Source organism: Oncorhynchus kisutch, linkage group LG18, assembly GCF_002021735.2.
Source record: "Oncorhynchus kisutch isolate 150728-3 linkage group LG18, Okis_V2, whole genome shotgun sequence".
NCBI lineage: Eukaryota > Metazoa > Chordata > Actinopteri > Salmoniformes > Salmonidae > Oncorhynchus > Oncorhynchus kisutch.
In genome coordinates this window covers 58,425,036-58,439,401 of record NC_034191.2, presented here as the reverse complement: position 1 = coordinate 58,439,401, position 14,366 = coordinate 58,425,036, and the positions used below count along the sequence as shown (strand labels likewise).

Here is a 14,366-nt window from a genome sequence, read left to right as displayed (position 1 = left end):
TCTCTCTCTCTTTCTCTCCATCTCTCTCTCTTTCTCTCTCCCTCCCATCTCTCTCTCTCTCCATCTCTCTCCCTCTCTCCCACTCCATCTCTCTCTCTATCTCTCCCTCTCCTACTCTCCCCATCTCTCTCTCTCTCTCCCTCTCTCCCATCTATCTCCATCTCTCTCTCTCTCTCCCCCCATCTCTCTCTCTCTCTCTCTCCCTCCTCCCTCTCTCCCCATCTCTCTCTCTCTCTCCCCATCTCTCTCTCTCTCTCTCCCTCTCCCTCTCTCCCCATCTCTCTCTCTCTCCCTCTCCCTCTCTCCCCATCTCTCTCTCTCCCCATCTCTCTCTCTCTCTCTCTCTCTCCCTCTCCCTCTCTCCCCATCTCTCTCTCTCTCCCCATCTCTCTCTCTCTCTCTCTCTCTCTCCCTCTCCCTCTCTCCCCATCTCTCCCTCTCTCCCCATCTCTCTTTCTCTCCCCATCTCTCTCTCTCCCTCTCCCTCTCTCCCCATCTCTCTCTCTCTTCCCATCTCTCTCTCTCTTCCCATCTCTCTCTCTCCCCCTCTCTCTCTCTCCCTCTCCCTCTCTCCCCATCTCTCTCTCTCTTCCCATCTCTCTCTCTCCCTCTCTCTCTCTCTCTCCCTCTTCTTTATTTCTTCTCTTCTCAAATCGTCTATGTCTATGTCTCGTACCGTCAAAGTCAAACAAAGTCAAACATTTTAAATCCACACTGTTCTGAAGTTATCTCTAGAATGTTAAATGATTTTGGGCAAACTCTTGGAATGCAATCATTTAATACAATCCCACATAATGCTTTCTCTTTAGTGTTGACCAGAGGGAAACAAGTTTATCACATGGAGATCGAAATGCTCTACCACCCTCAGTGCCTAAAAAATAGTGTTTTTTAGAGACATTTATCTTAGCAACTTCCGCCTTTCTCTTTCACAGCATTCAGAGCAGTAGCTGCATTACTTATCTCTTTCTCATTTATTTTGCATTTGTCAGAAACGTCAATAAAGCTTATAGTATCAGAGATGATCTGGAGCCCTCGGACCCACTTTAATATCAGAGTTTGCCTTCCCAGCTGTCTCTCTGTGACGACTTTAATATAAAGCTTCCTACCCTCTTTAATCGCACACGCGCTCGCACGCACTTCTCTAATCACTCTCAGTCAATGCAAATCTAACAGCCAATGGACGGAGGGACGCTGGTGTGGTGGAACGCTTCCTCGTCATCTTAAGCTTGTACATACTTAAAGAAAAAAAGCTCATCTTAACTGAAGGCAACTGCCGATACAGATGGACTGACTGCTATTTTGAGTTATTTATTCCCATATTCATCGGCTGTTTTATTTTTCCCTCACGCCTCACTGTGCTGAAGGCAATAAGCCAAAGTTAGCGGTTGTATCATGGAATCTTTTTGAGACATGGAGAATGTAATAAGTGAAAGATGATTTCTTTAGCTTTCACTGAATCTAATTGTGTTCTTTAGACAATTGCTACACGGCTCAGTTTCAACAATGACAGACTCTTATATGTGTGGTCTGTCATTCAGGAATTCTGATTTCATTGGCCAGAAAAAAAGGGTTCTGTTCGTCTCCAGAGGCATTGAGTTCTAGACCCAGTAGAAGGAAGCAGGGGTCTGCACAAACAACACTCATTTAAACACTCTGCTACGCTCTTAGATGGCGGTCTTAGGCGGTCAATCTTAGATTGATTAAAACTTGTCCCTCTCTATAGTTATTGATTTTGTGGTCCGCACACAAATGCACCGATCAATATGTGCAATGGCATGTTGACCAATCCATACATTTCCTTCCTAGTTGTTTTAAACAAAAGTGTTAGTTGGCTTTTGGTGGCCGCGGTAGGATTCGTTTGCTATCACTTTTCCCCATACCAACATTGACCAATCCATATATTTCTATCAAAAGTTATTTTACAACACAGAGAAATTGTGTTTAATGTGACTACTGCTTTCCCCATGCCTGCGTTTAACATGGTTTCCCTAGGGAAAGTCCTCATCTCCTGAGGAAGATCATCGATGTTGAATGTGACTACTGCTTTCCCCATGCCTGCGTTTAACATGGTTTCCCTAGGGAAAGTCCTCATCTCCAGAGGAAGATCATCGATGTTGAATGTGACTACTGCTTTCCCCATGCCTGCGTTTAACATGGTTTCCCTAGGGAAAGTCCTCATCTCCTGAGGAAGATCATCGGACCATGTCCTTTGACAAGCATTCCTCCTATAATCTCATAGCCTCTTTCAGCCAGGGTCAGCTCAGTGTAGCATGCCCTTTGACCCGAAATAGGAAAGTCAGAGCACACACCAGGACACACACAGATCCTCATTAGGAACTCAAGTCTTACTCAGGACCCATAATACCCAAAATCCCCTCTCCTCTTCCCTGTGTAAAGACTTTAAAACGGGAAGTGAGGGCAGTCATCCATACAACCAAGAGGCCGTTCCCTAAAACCCAGTCTTCCCAAAAACCCTCCTGAGAATCCATGCTATCTGATTACTGATAGGCTTAGTGGTGGTCTGGGATGTGAGGATCGGAGGGTCGGACATTTCTCTAATGAACTCTTGTTATTGGAACAGGGTTAGCTAGGCCAGACAGGGTGAGGGAGGAGAGACGGGGGCTGATTGCCAGTCAGAAGGGTGCTTAGCTGGCGTAAGTAGCAGGCAGGATAAGCTTAGTTCAGTGGCCAGTCTGTAGCTGCCAGACACACACACGCACACGCACACTCACATTCCTCATGTAAACAAACAACTTAGTTTCCTGAAAGACAAGTAAAACATTGTTCCAAGTGTTTATATCATTTGTTTGTATACCCATGGGCCTTTGGCATTGCATGGACAAGGTACATGTTTTTCTGTGTTTTTCTCATTCCCTCACTGTTAGTGTGTGTGTTTGTGTGTGTGTGTGTGTGTGTGTGTGTACGTGCCTGCGTGTGTGTGTACGTGCCTGCGTGTGTGTGTACGTGCGTGTGTGTGTGTGTACGTGCCTGCGTGTGTGTGTGTACGTGCCTGCGTGTGTGTACGTGCCTGCGTGTGTGTGTACGTGCGTGTGTGTGTGTGTACGTGCCTGCGTGTGTGTGTGTACATAACTGTGTGAATGTGTATGTGTACATGCCTCTATGTGTGTGTACATGCCTGTGTGTGTGAGTGTGTGTTTCCATTTTGATCAACCCTGATCTCTACCAGCTGCAGTTGCAAAAACACACAGACACAGCAGCCAGCCACAGATTCCTCTTGAAGCCAACTTCCTGACTATGTTTGTTAAATATTGTCCTTCTAAATTTAACCAACGTATTTCATGATGACATTTATTTTGCTTTCAATAACCCTCCCCTCACCACTGTAAGTAAAGAATGCTTTTAATTCCCATTCTTGGAGAAGAGTAGGAGATACAGGGTTCAACACTAACTATTTCCCATACAGATTCTTTCCTCTTGATTGTATGTTGCCCCATATCAACCCTCCATCTACGTCATCAGCACTAAAAACCATGTTGGAACTTCAAGTCACTAAGTTCTATATGAAGCGTCACACGGTTCTGAACGAACACCTCCCACATGAGCTGTGGCTGTTGTGGAGGCCAGATTCAGAGTTCTCGCTCTCTTTTCCTCTCTCATTCTCAGAGGCTGAGCATGTGGTAAGACTCTCTCTACAGTGTGTCCCCACATCTGCCTTGGCTTTGATTCGCGCGCGCGTGCACACACACACACACACACACACACACACACACACACACACACACACACACACACACACACACACACACACACACACACACACACACACACACACAAAGATCCACAGTGTCTGAGTACTGCCATGTGTTTCAGCTCATCCCCTCTCCTCAGCCAGAAGAGAGCACAGAGGCCACCATTCGCAGTGGCTCATTTACAAGGAGATACACCGTTAAAATCAGACCACGAGAAGGACAGGTGAATGGGGAGGGATAGAGGCGAGGGATAGTAATAATTCTCTATCTTATTTTTCTGCTGTTGTCCTTGTCCAAAGCGAATGCAGATGCCCCAAGTCTATGTGGCTGCATTATGTGGTATCATATGGACGTTTGATTTAAAACAGCTCCATGTGGAACTCAGGTCATATCAATGGCAGACCAGACCAGCTCCATGCAAATGTTCCATTTTCACATCCCCTATCCAGATAAATATCTTATTAGCCGTTTTATTTTACTAACCACAGCAAACAGTCACACATGGCTGTGTGTGTCATGGATCCCCTTTTGAGCTACAGTTGGAGAGTGCAAAAACTCTGGCTTCGCTGGCCTTCAATAGGGGGATTTTGTCCACGGCTGGCAGGCTAAAATAGGGCTGACTGCTTCGTACAGTTTTTAATAGCAGCTTGCAGGTACGGTAGACCTCACTCTCACCTCACTACCATACAGTTCTAGAGATAAGGAACAGGCCAGGCATCCATGGGCTCAGTCTTAAATCACACCCTATTCCCTACAGAGCACTATGAGCCCTGGTCAAAGGCAGTGCACTATGTAGGGAATCGGGTGCCATTTGGGAAGCAGGCAGTCAGGACTGTGAGCTTCCTGTCACTAGTCTGAAAGCATGTCATGCCTTGACCCCCAGCTCTCTGCTCCAGCTCCCTGCTCCAGCCCTGTTCTGTTCTGTGTGATGTGAACTCGAAACCCTTTTAAACTGTGTGAGGTCAGTGAGGTGTGAATGGGATCTTTCTCTCTCTTTGCACCCAAACGTACAGTAAAGAAAGACATATCTGTATCCCAAATGGCACCCTATTCCCTATGGGCACTGGTCAAATGTAGTGCACTATATAGGGAATAGGGTGCCATTTGGGATGCCGCCACTGTCACACATCTTCCATCTCACATCACATTGCTTCCTTAATGGATTGTAATAATTGAGAAGGTGGCCAGGCACACACACGTTAGCCAAAGAGGACACATCTCCCAATGATGGCTTTTAGACACAATTTAAGGGTGTGTATGTGTGTGTGTGTGTGTGTGTGTGTGTGTGTGTGTGTGTGTGTGTGCGTGTGCGTGCGCGTGCGTACGTGCGTGCCCGCCCATGTGGGGGGGTTGCATGCGTCAAGTCAGTCATAGGCTAGCAGACGGCTGGACAGAGGCAGATCATGCAGCAGAGAGGGCAGCCATTACTGTGTCTGTGGTAAATGTGCCCATCTCTAAAAGGAGATCAATGTGTGAAAGCTACAGTTTTGTGTGTTTACATCTGTGGAAATAATAGTGCCGCTGTTGTTAACAACCCTCCATTTGTTCGCCATCACTCTCTGTATGTTTCTTTATGTATCCCATCTTTGTCTTCATGTCTTTAAGTATCCTGTCTTCATGTATTCTGTATTTATGTCTTCATGTATCCTGTATTTATGTCTTTATGTCTTCATGTATCCTGTATTTATGTCTTTATGTCTTCATGTATCCTGTATTTGTCTTCATGTATCCTGTCTTCATGTCTTTATGTCTTCATGTATCCTGTATTTATGTCTTCATGTATTCTGTATTTATGTCTTCATGTATCCTGTATTTATGTCTTTATGTCTTCATGTATCCTGTATTTATGTCTTTATGTCTTCATGTATCCTGTATTTATGTCTTCATGTATCCTGTCTTCATGTCTTTATGTCTTCATGTATCCTGTATTTATGTCTTCATGTATCCTGTATTTATGTCTTCATGTATCCTGTATTTATGTCTTCATGTATCCTGTCTTTATGTCTTCATGTATCCTGTATTTATGTCTTCATGTATCCTGTATTTATGTCTTCATGTATCCTGTATTTATGTCTTCATGTATCCTGTCTTTTTGTCTTTATGTCTTCATGTATCCTGTCTTCATGTATTTATGTCTTCATGTATCCTGTCTTCATGTATTTATGTCTTCATGTATCCTGTCTTTATGTCTTCATGTATCCTGTATTTATGTCTTCATGTATCCTGTATTTATGTCTTCATGTATCCTGTATTTATGTCTTCATGTATCCTGTCTTCATGTCTTTATGTCTTCATGTATCCTGTCTTTGTCTTCATGTATCCTGTCTTTATGTCTTTATGTCTTCATGTATCCTGTCTTTATGTCTTCATGTATCCTGTCTTCATGTCTTCATGTCTTTGTCTTCATGTATCCTGTCTTTATGTCTTCATGTATCCTGTCTTCATGTCTTTATGTCTTCATGTATCCTGTCTTCATGTCTTTATGTCTTCATGTATCCTGTCTTTATGTCTTCATGTATCCTGTCTTCATGTCTTTATGTCTTCATGTATCCTGTCTTCATGTCTTTGTCTTCATGTATCCTGTCTTTATGTCTTCATGTATCCTGTCTTCATGTCTTTATGTCTTCATGTATCCTGTCTTCATGTCTTTATGTCTTCATGTATCCTGTCTTCATGTCTTTATGTCTTCATGTATCCTGTCTTAATGTCTTTATGTCTTCATGTATCCTGCCTTTATACCTTTGTGTATCCTGTCTTTGTCTTCATGTATCCTGTCTTTGTCTTCATGTATCCTGTCTTCATGCCTCTTCATGTATCCTGTCTTTGTCTTCATGTATCCTGTCTTCATGCCTCTTCATGTATCCTGTCTTTGTCTTCATGTATCCTGTCTTTGTCTTCATGTATCCTGTCTTCATGCCTCTTCATGTATCCTGTCTTCATGCCTCTTCATGTATCCTGTCTTTTTGTCTTTATGTCTTCATGTATCCTGTCTTCATGTATTTATGTCTTCATGTATCCTGTCTTCATGTATTTATGTCTTCATGTATCCTGTCTTTATGTCTTCATGTATCCTGTATTTATGTCTTCATGTATCCTGTATTTATGTCTTCATGTATCCTGTATTTATGTCTTCATGTATCCTGTCTTCATGTCTTTATGTCTTCATGTATCCTGTCTTTGTCTTCATGTATCCTGTCTTTATGTCTTTATGTCTTCATGTATCCTGTCTTTATGTCTTCATGTATCCTGTCTTCATGTCTTCATGTCTTTGTCTTCATGTATCCTGTCTTTATGTCTTCATGTATCCTGTCTTCATGTCTTTATGTCTTCATGTATCCTGTCTTCATGTCTTTATGTCTTCATGTATCCTGTCTTTATGTCTTCATATATCCTGTCTTCATGTCTTTATGTCTTCATGTATCCTGTCTTCATGTCTTTGTCTTCATGTATCCTGTCTTTATGTCTTCATGTATCCTGTCTTCATGTCTTTATGTCTTCATGTATCCTGTCTTCATGTCTTTATGTCTTCATGTATCCTGTCTTCATGTCTTTATGTCTTCATGTATCCTGTCTTAATGTCTTTATGTCTTCATGTATCCTGTCTTAATGTCTTTATGTCTTCATGTATCCTGCCTTTATACCTTTGTGTATCCTGTCTTTGTCTTCATGTATCCTGTCTTTGTCTTCATGTATCCTGTCTTCATGCCTCTTCATGTATCCTGTCTTTGTCTTCATGTATCCTGTCTTCATGCCTCTTCATGTATCCTGTCTTTGTCTTCATGTATCCTGTCTTTGTCTTCATGTATCCTGTCTTCATGCCTCTTCATGTATCCTGTCTTCATGCCTCTTCATGTATCCTGTCTTCATGCCTCTTCATGTATCCTGTCTTCATGCCTCTTCATGTATCCTGTCTTTGTCTTCATGTATCCTGTCTTTGTCTTCATGTATCCTGTCTTCATGCCTCTTCATGTATCCTGTCTTCATGCCTCTTCATGTATCCTGTCTTTGTCTTCATGTATCCTGTCTTCATGCCTCTTCATGTATCCTGTCTTTGTCTTCATGTATCCTGTCTTCATGCCTCTTCATGTATCCTGTCTTCATGCCTCTTCATGTATCCTGTCTTCATGCCTCTTCATGTATCCTGTCTTCATGCCTCTTCATGTATCCTGTCTTTGTCTTCATGTATCCTGTCTTTGTCTTCATGTATCCTGTCTTCATGCCTCTTCATGTATCCTGTCTTCATGCCTCTTCATGTATCCTGTCTTTGTCTTCATGTATCCTGTCTTCATGCCTCTTCATCTATCCTGTCTTCATGCCTCTTCATGTATCCTGTCTTTGTCTTCATGTATCCTGTCTTTATACCTTTGTGTATCCTGTCTTTGTCTTCATGTATCCTGTCTTTATGTATTCATGTATCCTGTCTTTTTGTCTTCATGTATCCTGTCTTTGTCTTCATGTATCCTGTCTTTATGTCTTCATGTATCCTGTCTTTATGTCTTCATGTATCCTGTCTTTATGTATTCATGTATCCTGTCTTTATGTCTTCATGTATCCTGTCTTTTGTCTTCATGTATCCTGTCTTTGTGTCTTCATGTATCCTGATTCAATGTCATCATAGATACAGAAAGAAGACCTTGGCAGATCTCCATCTCATTATTGCCTAATTTCTCCTTTTGTGTTTCTGGTGAATTACGAAACTACAAAAAAGAATCCTATACAACCATGTTGCAAATATTGAAAATAAAAGTAGCTCATGAAACTATGTTGTTCTTGTGTCCTCCAGGCAACCTCGTAAGACCCCCAGCACAGTGTCCCAGGAGTCGTGTGACAAAGCCTTCCCGCCGGGCGAGGTCTTCCAGACGGCCAAGGAGAACCCCCGCTACTCCAGCTACCAGGGCTCCAGGAACGGCTACCTGCACAGCGGGGCCAGTGGCTTCAACGCCCGCGTCCTGCTGGAGACCCAGGAGCTGCTGAGGCAGGAGCAGAGACGCAGGGAGCAGTCTGAGGCCAAGATGAGGCTACCGCCGCCACAGGAGGGGGTCCCTGTCACCAACACCGGCTACGATGACATTCACCCAGCCCCGACTCCAACCCTTCCCCAGGATCCAGTCCTGACCCAGGCCCCGATCCCTGTCACAGCCACACCCAAGGGCCCGTACCGCCAGGATGTGCCCCCCTCTCCATCTCAGCTGGCCAGGCTCAACAGGCTGCAGGGCTCAGAGAAAGGACATCCATTTTACTCCTGATGGGCAAAGGAGGGATAAGAGGAACTGGAGGATGGAGGGGTTGATGATTATCACCAGCAATAATATAAGAGAGTCTGGATCTTCTTAAAGTCCGCTAGATCTCTTTGAATGGTTTCAACACAGAGGTTTAATTAATTGTATTTCTATGTTGGTGTTTTTATAACAAACTTTACATTTAGGATTCTATTCACCCCAATCACCAGTTGTCTGGTCTGTGTCTGCCATCGTGATCTTCCCACTTTAAGTGCCTTGTGGGAAGACTGTTCTGCCTTAAAGGTCGAATGCAGCCGTTTTTATCTCAATATCAAATCATTTATGGGTAACAATAAAGTACGTTACTGTGATTGTTTAAAATTAAAATGGTCAAAAAGAAACTAAAATAACTTCTTAGTAGAGAGCCATTTCTTAAACAAGAATTTTGATAGGGAGTGGTCTGAGAAGGGAGAGGGAAGCAGAAAACTAGCTGTTATGGCGATGTCACCAGGCAGGCCAAAACTCCATCCCTCCAAAGCAGACGGTCTTTTCAAACAGTTCTTACACTAAAAGGGCATTATCATCATTTTCACAATTTCACTGCATTATTTCAAAATAGTGTGTGAGATTGTGTGGTTGACCACTTCGCTGTGTGAGGTTGTATGCTCTACCAAATCACGTATTTGGCTGCACTGGGCCTTTAAGAGTCTAGTCCTCACCCTTCCTGTGGCTTGTGTATTTGGACACCTTCATCATCCTGCATTGTATCTACAAAACATTCTGTCAATCAGCACCCCACAGTATTTTCACCCACACATCACGAGCAACTTCTGACACAAGTGTATACTCCCAAGTGTTTGTGTAGGACCTAGATTGTGTTTGGGTGTGTTTCTGTAGGGTTCTATATGCTGTGGTCAGCATGTGCTGACATAAAGAGCTCCTGGGTTAACCAGCATGTCCGAATTCTGGGGTAAGACAACCCTACAGTTCCCAGTTACGCTACAGAGGAAAATTCCCCCTGGTCTATGACACCCTTCTTATTTAAACTCGCATGCTCTCTCTCTCTCTCTCTCTCTCTCTCTCTCTCTCTCTCTCTCTCTCTCTCTCTCTCTCTCTCTCTTCCTTTCTCTCTCTCTCACTCTCTCACTCTCTCTCTCAATCTCTCTCTCTTCCTCTCTCTCTCACTCTCTCTCACACACTATCTCTCTCTCTTGTTCTCTCTTGTTCTCTCTCTCTCTCACTCTCTCTCTCTCTTCCTCTCTCTCTCACTCTCTCTCACACACTCTATCTCTCTCCCTCTCTTCCTTTCTCTCTCTCTCTCTCTCTCTCTCTCTCTCTCTCTCTCTCTCTCTCTTCCTCTCTCTCTCACTCTCTCTCACACACTCTATCTCTCTCTCTCTCTTCCTTTCTCTCTCTCTCTCTCTCTCTCTCTCTCTCTCTCTCTCTCTCTCTCTCTCTCACTCTCTCACTCTCTCTCTCTCTTCCTCTCTCTCACTCTCTCTCACACACTATCTCTCTCTCTTCCTTTCTCTCTCTCTCTCTCTCTCTCTCTCTCTCACTCTCTCACTCTCTCACTCTCTCTCTCACTCTCTCTCTCTCTCTTCCTCTCTCTCTCACACACTCTATCTCTCTCTCTTCCTTTCTCTCTCTCTCTCTCTCTCTCTCTCTCTCTCTCTCTCTCTCTCTCTCACTCTCACTCTCACTCTCACTCTCACTCTCACTCTCTATCTCTCTCTCTCTCTCTCTCTCTCTCTTCCTTTCTCTCTCTCTCTCTATCTCTCTCTCTCTCTCACTCTCTCTCTCTCTCTCACACATTTTATCCTCTACCCTTGTTTTTTCTTCTCCTTTCTCTTGTAGTTCTCCTCCTCTCCTCCTCAACCAGAGGTTAACCTTTAGTTCTCATTTCACTGTGGGGTTTCAGGCTGGGTTTCTGTTTGTGCACTTTTTGACATCTGCTGATGTAAAAAGGGCTTTATAAATACATTTGTTTTGACTTGATTTGAATTCCTTTCATCTGGGCGATTCATCAGTATAAACGAGGTCAGGGTTGGGTTATTAATTAATGTAGCTCATGAAACATGTATCTGTGTTGTGTCTGGGCGGCGCTAGTGAGGGGGTGGTGGATGGGTTAGAGGTAGAGTGGGAGGGTTAGGGTGTGTGTGTGTGCCATGGTGTTTCTGCCTGACTGTTTGGCCATTGACTTGGCTGAGTCACTGTAACTAAAGCCTGTAACCAGTCTGTCCTGACCCGTCCGACTGACTGCTGCTTCACATTTTTCATTAAGGTGGTTATCGGGAAACCACCTACTGTTCACTACAACGTTCCTAAACAGCGTCACATACAGCCTCACAGCATGACTGTCTGTCTTTCCCGAGGCCCGGCTATAACAACAATCTATGTTTCATTCTATTACCGTTCATAAGTAAATCAATACTGTCGTAATTCATGTTTCAACTACCGTTGTCATATTTTTTTCTCAACTGTGTGTGGGTGAGAATGTGTGTGTGTGTGTGTGTGTGTGTGTGTGTGTGTGTGTGTGTGTGTGTGTGTGTGTGTGTGTGTGTGTGTGTGTGTGTGTGTGTGTGTGTGTGTGTGTGTGTGTGTGTGTGTGTGTGGGTGGGTGGGTGGGTTTGTGGGTGTGTGCCTGTAATGTGATGCCTCCCATGTCTTTGAATATACCTTGGCAGATGTTGAAACAATGGGTGTCAATGAAACGGCAATAGGAGAGGAGTGAAGCGAATAAGACAAGTGGGAGGTGGGAATGAGGCAGTCTGTAAGGGTAGATTGACCTGACTAGCGATGTATTCTATTGCTTCCTCAGAAGTATTCCACTGAGCCGCTGGAACAGACCAGGGCTGGAGAAAAGGCACATTTGACATTTCCATACTTCCATATTCACGCTCTCTCTTTCGCAACTTGTTATCGCTTCCTCTCTTGCTTTCTCTCTCTTTCTCTCTTCGCCCCTCTCTCTCTCTTTCTCTCTTCGCCCCTCTCTCTCTCTTTCTCTCTTCACCCCTCTCTCTCTCTCTTTCTCTCTTCGCCCCTCTCTCTCTTTCTCTCTTCGCCCCTCTCTCTCTCTTTCGCTCTTCGCCCCTCTCTCTCTCTCTCTTTCTCTCTTCGCCCCTCTCTCTCTCTTTCTCTCTTCGCCCCTCTCTCTCTCTCTCTTTCTCTCTTCGCCCCTCTCTCTCTCTCTCTTTCTCTCTTCACCCCTCTTTCTCTCTTTGTCCCTCTCTCTCTTTCTCTCTTCGCCCCTCTCTCTCTCTTTCTCTCTTCGCCCCTCTCTCTCTTTCTCTATTCGCCCCTCTTTCTCTCTTCGCCCCTCTCTCTCTTTCTCTCTTCGCCCCTCTCTCTCTCTCTCTCTCTCTTTCTCTCTTAGCCCCTCTCTCTCTCTCTCTCTCTCTTTCTTTCTTCACCCCTCTCTCTCTCTCTCTCTCTCTCTCTCTCTCTCTCTCTCTTCGCCCTCTCTCTCTCTCTCTCTCTCTCTCTCTCTCTGTCTGTTTGCCTCTTTTCCTCTCTTTCACACTCTCTCACCATAGTTTTATATGCTTCTCAATAAGTGATATCGCCCTCCGTTCCAAACATATTGCTACCGTATTACTCCTTTCTCTGCTTTTTAATGTATTTTCTGGGTTGTAAGGAAGAGGAGGAGTCGGGGGAAGGGGGAGAATATTCTAATCAAACAGCTGGTTTTGGTGCTTGATGTTTCCACAGTGTTCCGCACGTTAGACTTGGAAGTGGATCAAGTGCCTGCCGTATCCAACGAGTCATTTTTTTTGTATAGCAAATGTTACTTTATGCACATTTTCATTCATTTTTTTAAAAAATTATGCGTTTATTGTTTGAATCATGAGAGAAAAATAGTAATCCTACACTATGTATTTTTATGACTGTTCCTTGTCATCTTTTATAAACGGTAATTAGGTACTATCTATGGTGTTTTCCCAATGACTTATGTAATAAGAACAGTGTGATTGGTTTATAAGAATTGTACCTGGTGTATTAAAAACTCTATACAGCCTCTGTCTCTGTACTGTACATATCACATTTGACTAAATAAATAAATATGGAAGGCTGCTTCCTTCCTGGTTACAACTAACTAGAACTTGGCACAAACAAACAAATGATTACGTCTTCAACAATGTCGTTGTTGTAACAGGCTCACAAAGTATTTCTTGTCTCTGAGTACAACTTCAGTGACGGTGATTTATGTGGTGAGGACGTTCCAAACTCGCAATATGGACCAGTAAATACAGAGGAAAGAAAGAGAGCAAGAGCATGAGTCCCTTTCTTCATTTGTGTCCTAAATGGCATAGGGCTCTGGTCAGAACTAGTGCACTATACAGGGAATAGGGTGCCATTGTGGACGCATCCCATGTCTTCAATCCTCTGGCTGATAGATCACTGTAATGTTGTTCTCAGAGCTATCACATCACAGGGCTGGCCAACAGGCTAATAGGACGGCTAATGACTCAGTCGGCCTTAAAAATGACTGTCATATTTATGAAGTTCAACTAACTCTCCGGGACCAGCAGGTTTGTAGTGACCCTGTTCATTTACATTTCTGAAGGAGTCTGCGAGAAGTACTGTACTTCTGTCAGATCTTTGGAGAAAAAGGGGAGATATGTTGAAGGGATCAGTCTGTTCTGAATGGAAAGGGAATGCTCTATGTTCGAGGAGAGTGTTCAACTCGCTGTGGCTAAAGATATACGGTAACTCTCTCTCTGACATATTGGACCTGTACTTCTCTCTCTCTCTCAGGGAGAACCAGATGAGTCAAATTGGAGGACTCAAACTGTGTAAAATGTCCCTTGCTGTCAGTATAGCACTGATATTCAGCTTCTAGACCGAATATACCCAGCATTAAACCCCATAAAGGAAACTCTAAAGACCACCCTCTGAATGAACCATGTTCTGTACACCCAGCACTGCTTTTGATGGAGTATAGTATCACTAAAGCAAACAGAACCAGAGAGGATCCACCTGCGTATTAGTTCAACATTCACTTTCTACACTGAACAAAAATATAAACACAACATGTAAAGTGTTGGTTCACAATAGAAGATGCCAGAGATGTGCCATACTCACAAAAGTTTATTTCTCTCAAATGTTGTGCACAAATATGTTTACATCCCTGTTGTTGAGTATTTTTCCTTTGCATCTTGTGCTGGCGACAAAAGGTCTCTCTAAAATGTGCAGTTTTGTCAAACAACACAATACCACAGATGTCTCAAGTTTTGAGGGAGCGTGCAATTGACATGCTGACTCCAGGAATATCCACCAAAGCTGTTGCCAGAGAATTTAATGTTAATTTCTCTACCAAAAGCCGCCCCGTCATTTTGGAGAATTTGGCAGTATGTCCAACCAGCCTCACAACCGCAGACAACGTGTATGGTGTTGTGTGGGTAAAGGAGTACCCCATGGTGGCGGTGGGCTTATG

General features: G+C 43.7%; 1 protein-coding gene across 3 annotated transcripts in view; it reads left to right on the top strand.

Annotated features, from left to right (window-relative positions):
- LOC109908714 (partitioning defective 3 homolog) overlaps positions 1–9,658 on the top strand; it is a 536,862-nt gene extending 527,204 nt beyond the window's left edge. For all 3 annotated transcript variants that reach the window (XM_031796385.1, XM_031796386.1, XM_031796384.1), the window contains one exon: positions 8,494–9,658. In XM_031796385.1, the coding sequence (XP_031652245.1) occupies positions 8,494–8,956 (463 nt within the window). In that variant the 3' untranslated portion in view covers positions 8,957–9,658. The remainder of the gene's footprint in view (positions 1–8,493) is intronic.
- The last annotated feature ends 4,708 nt before the right edge of the window (positions 9,659–14,366 follow it).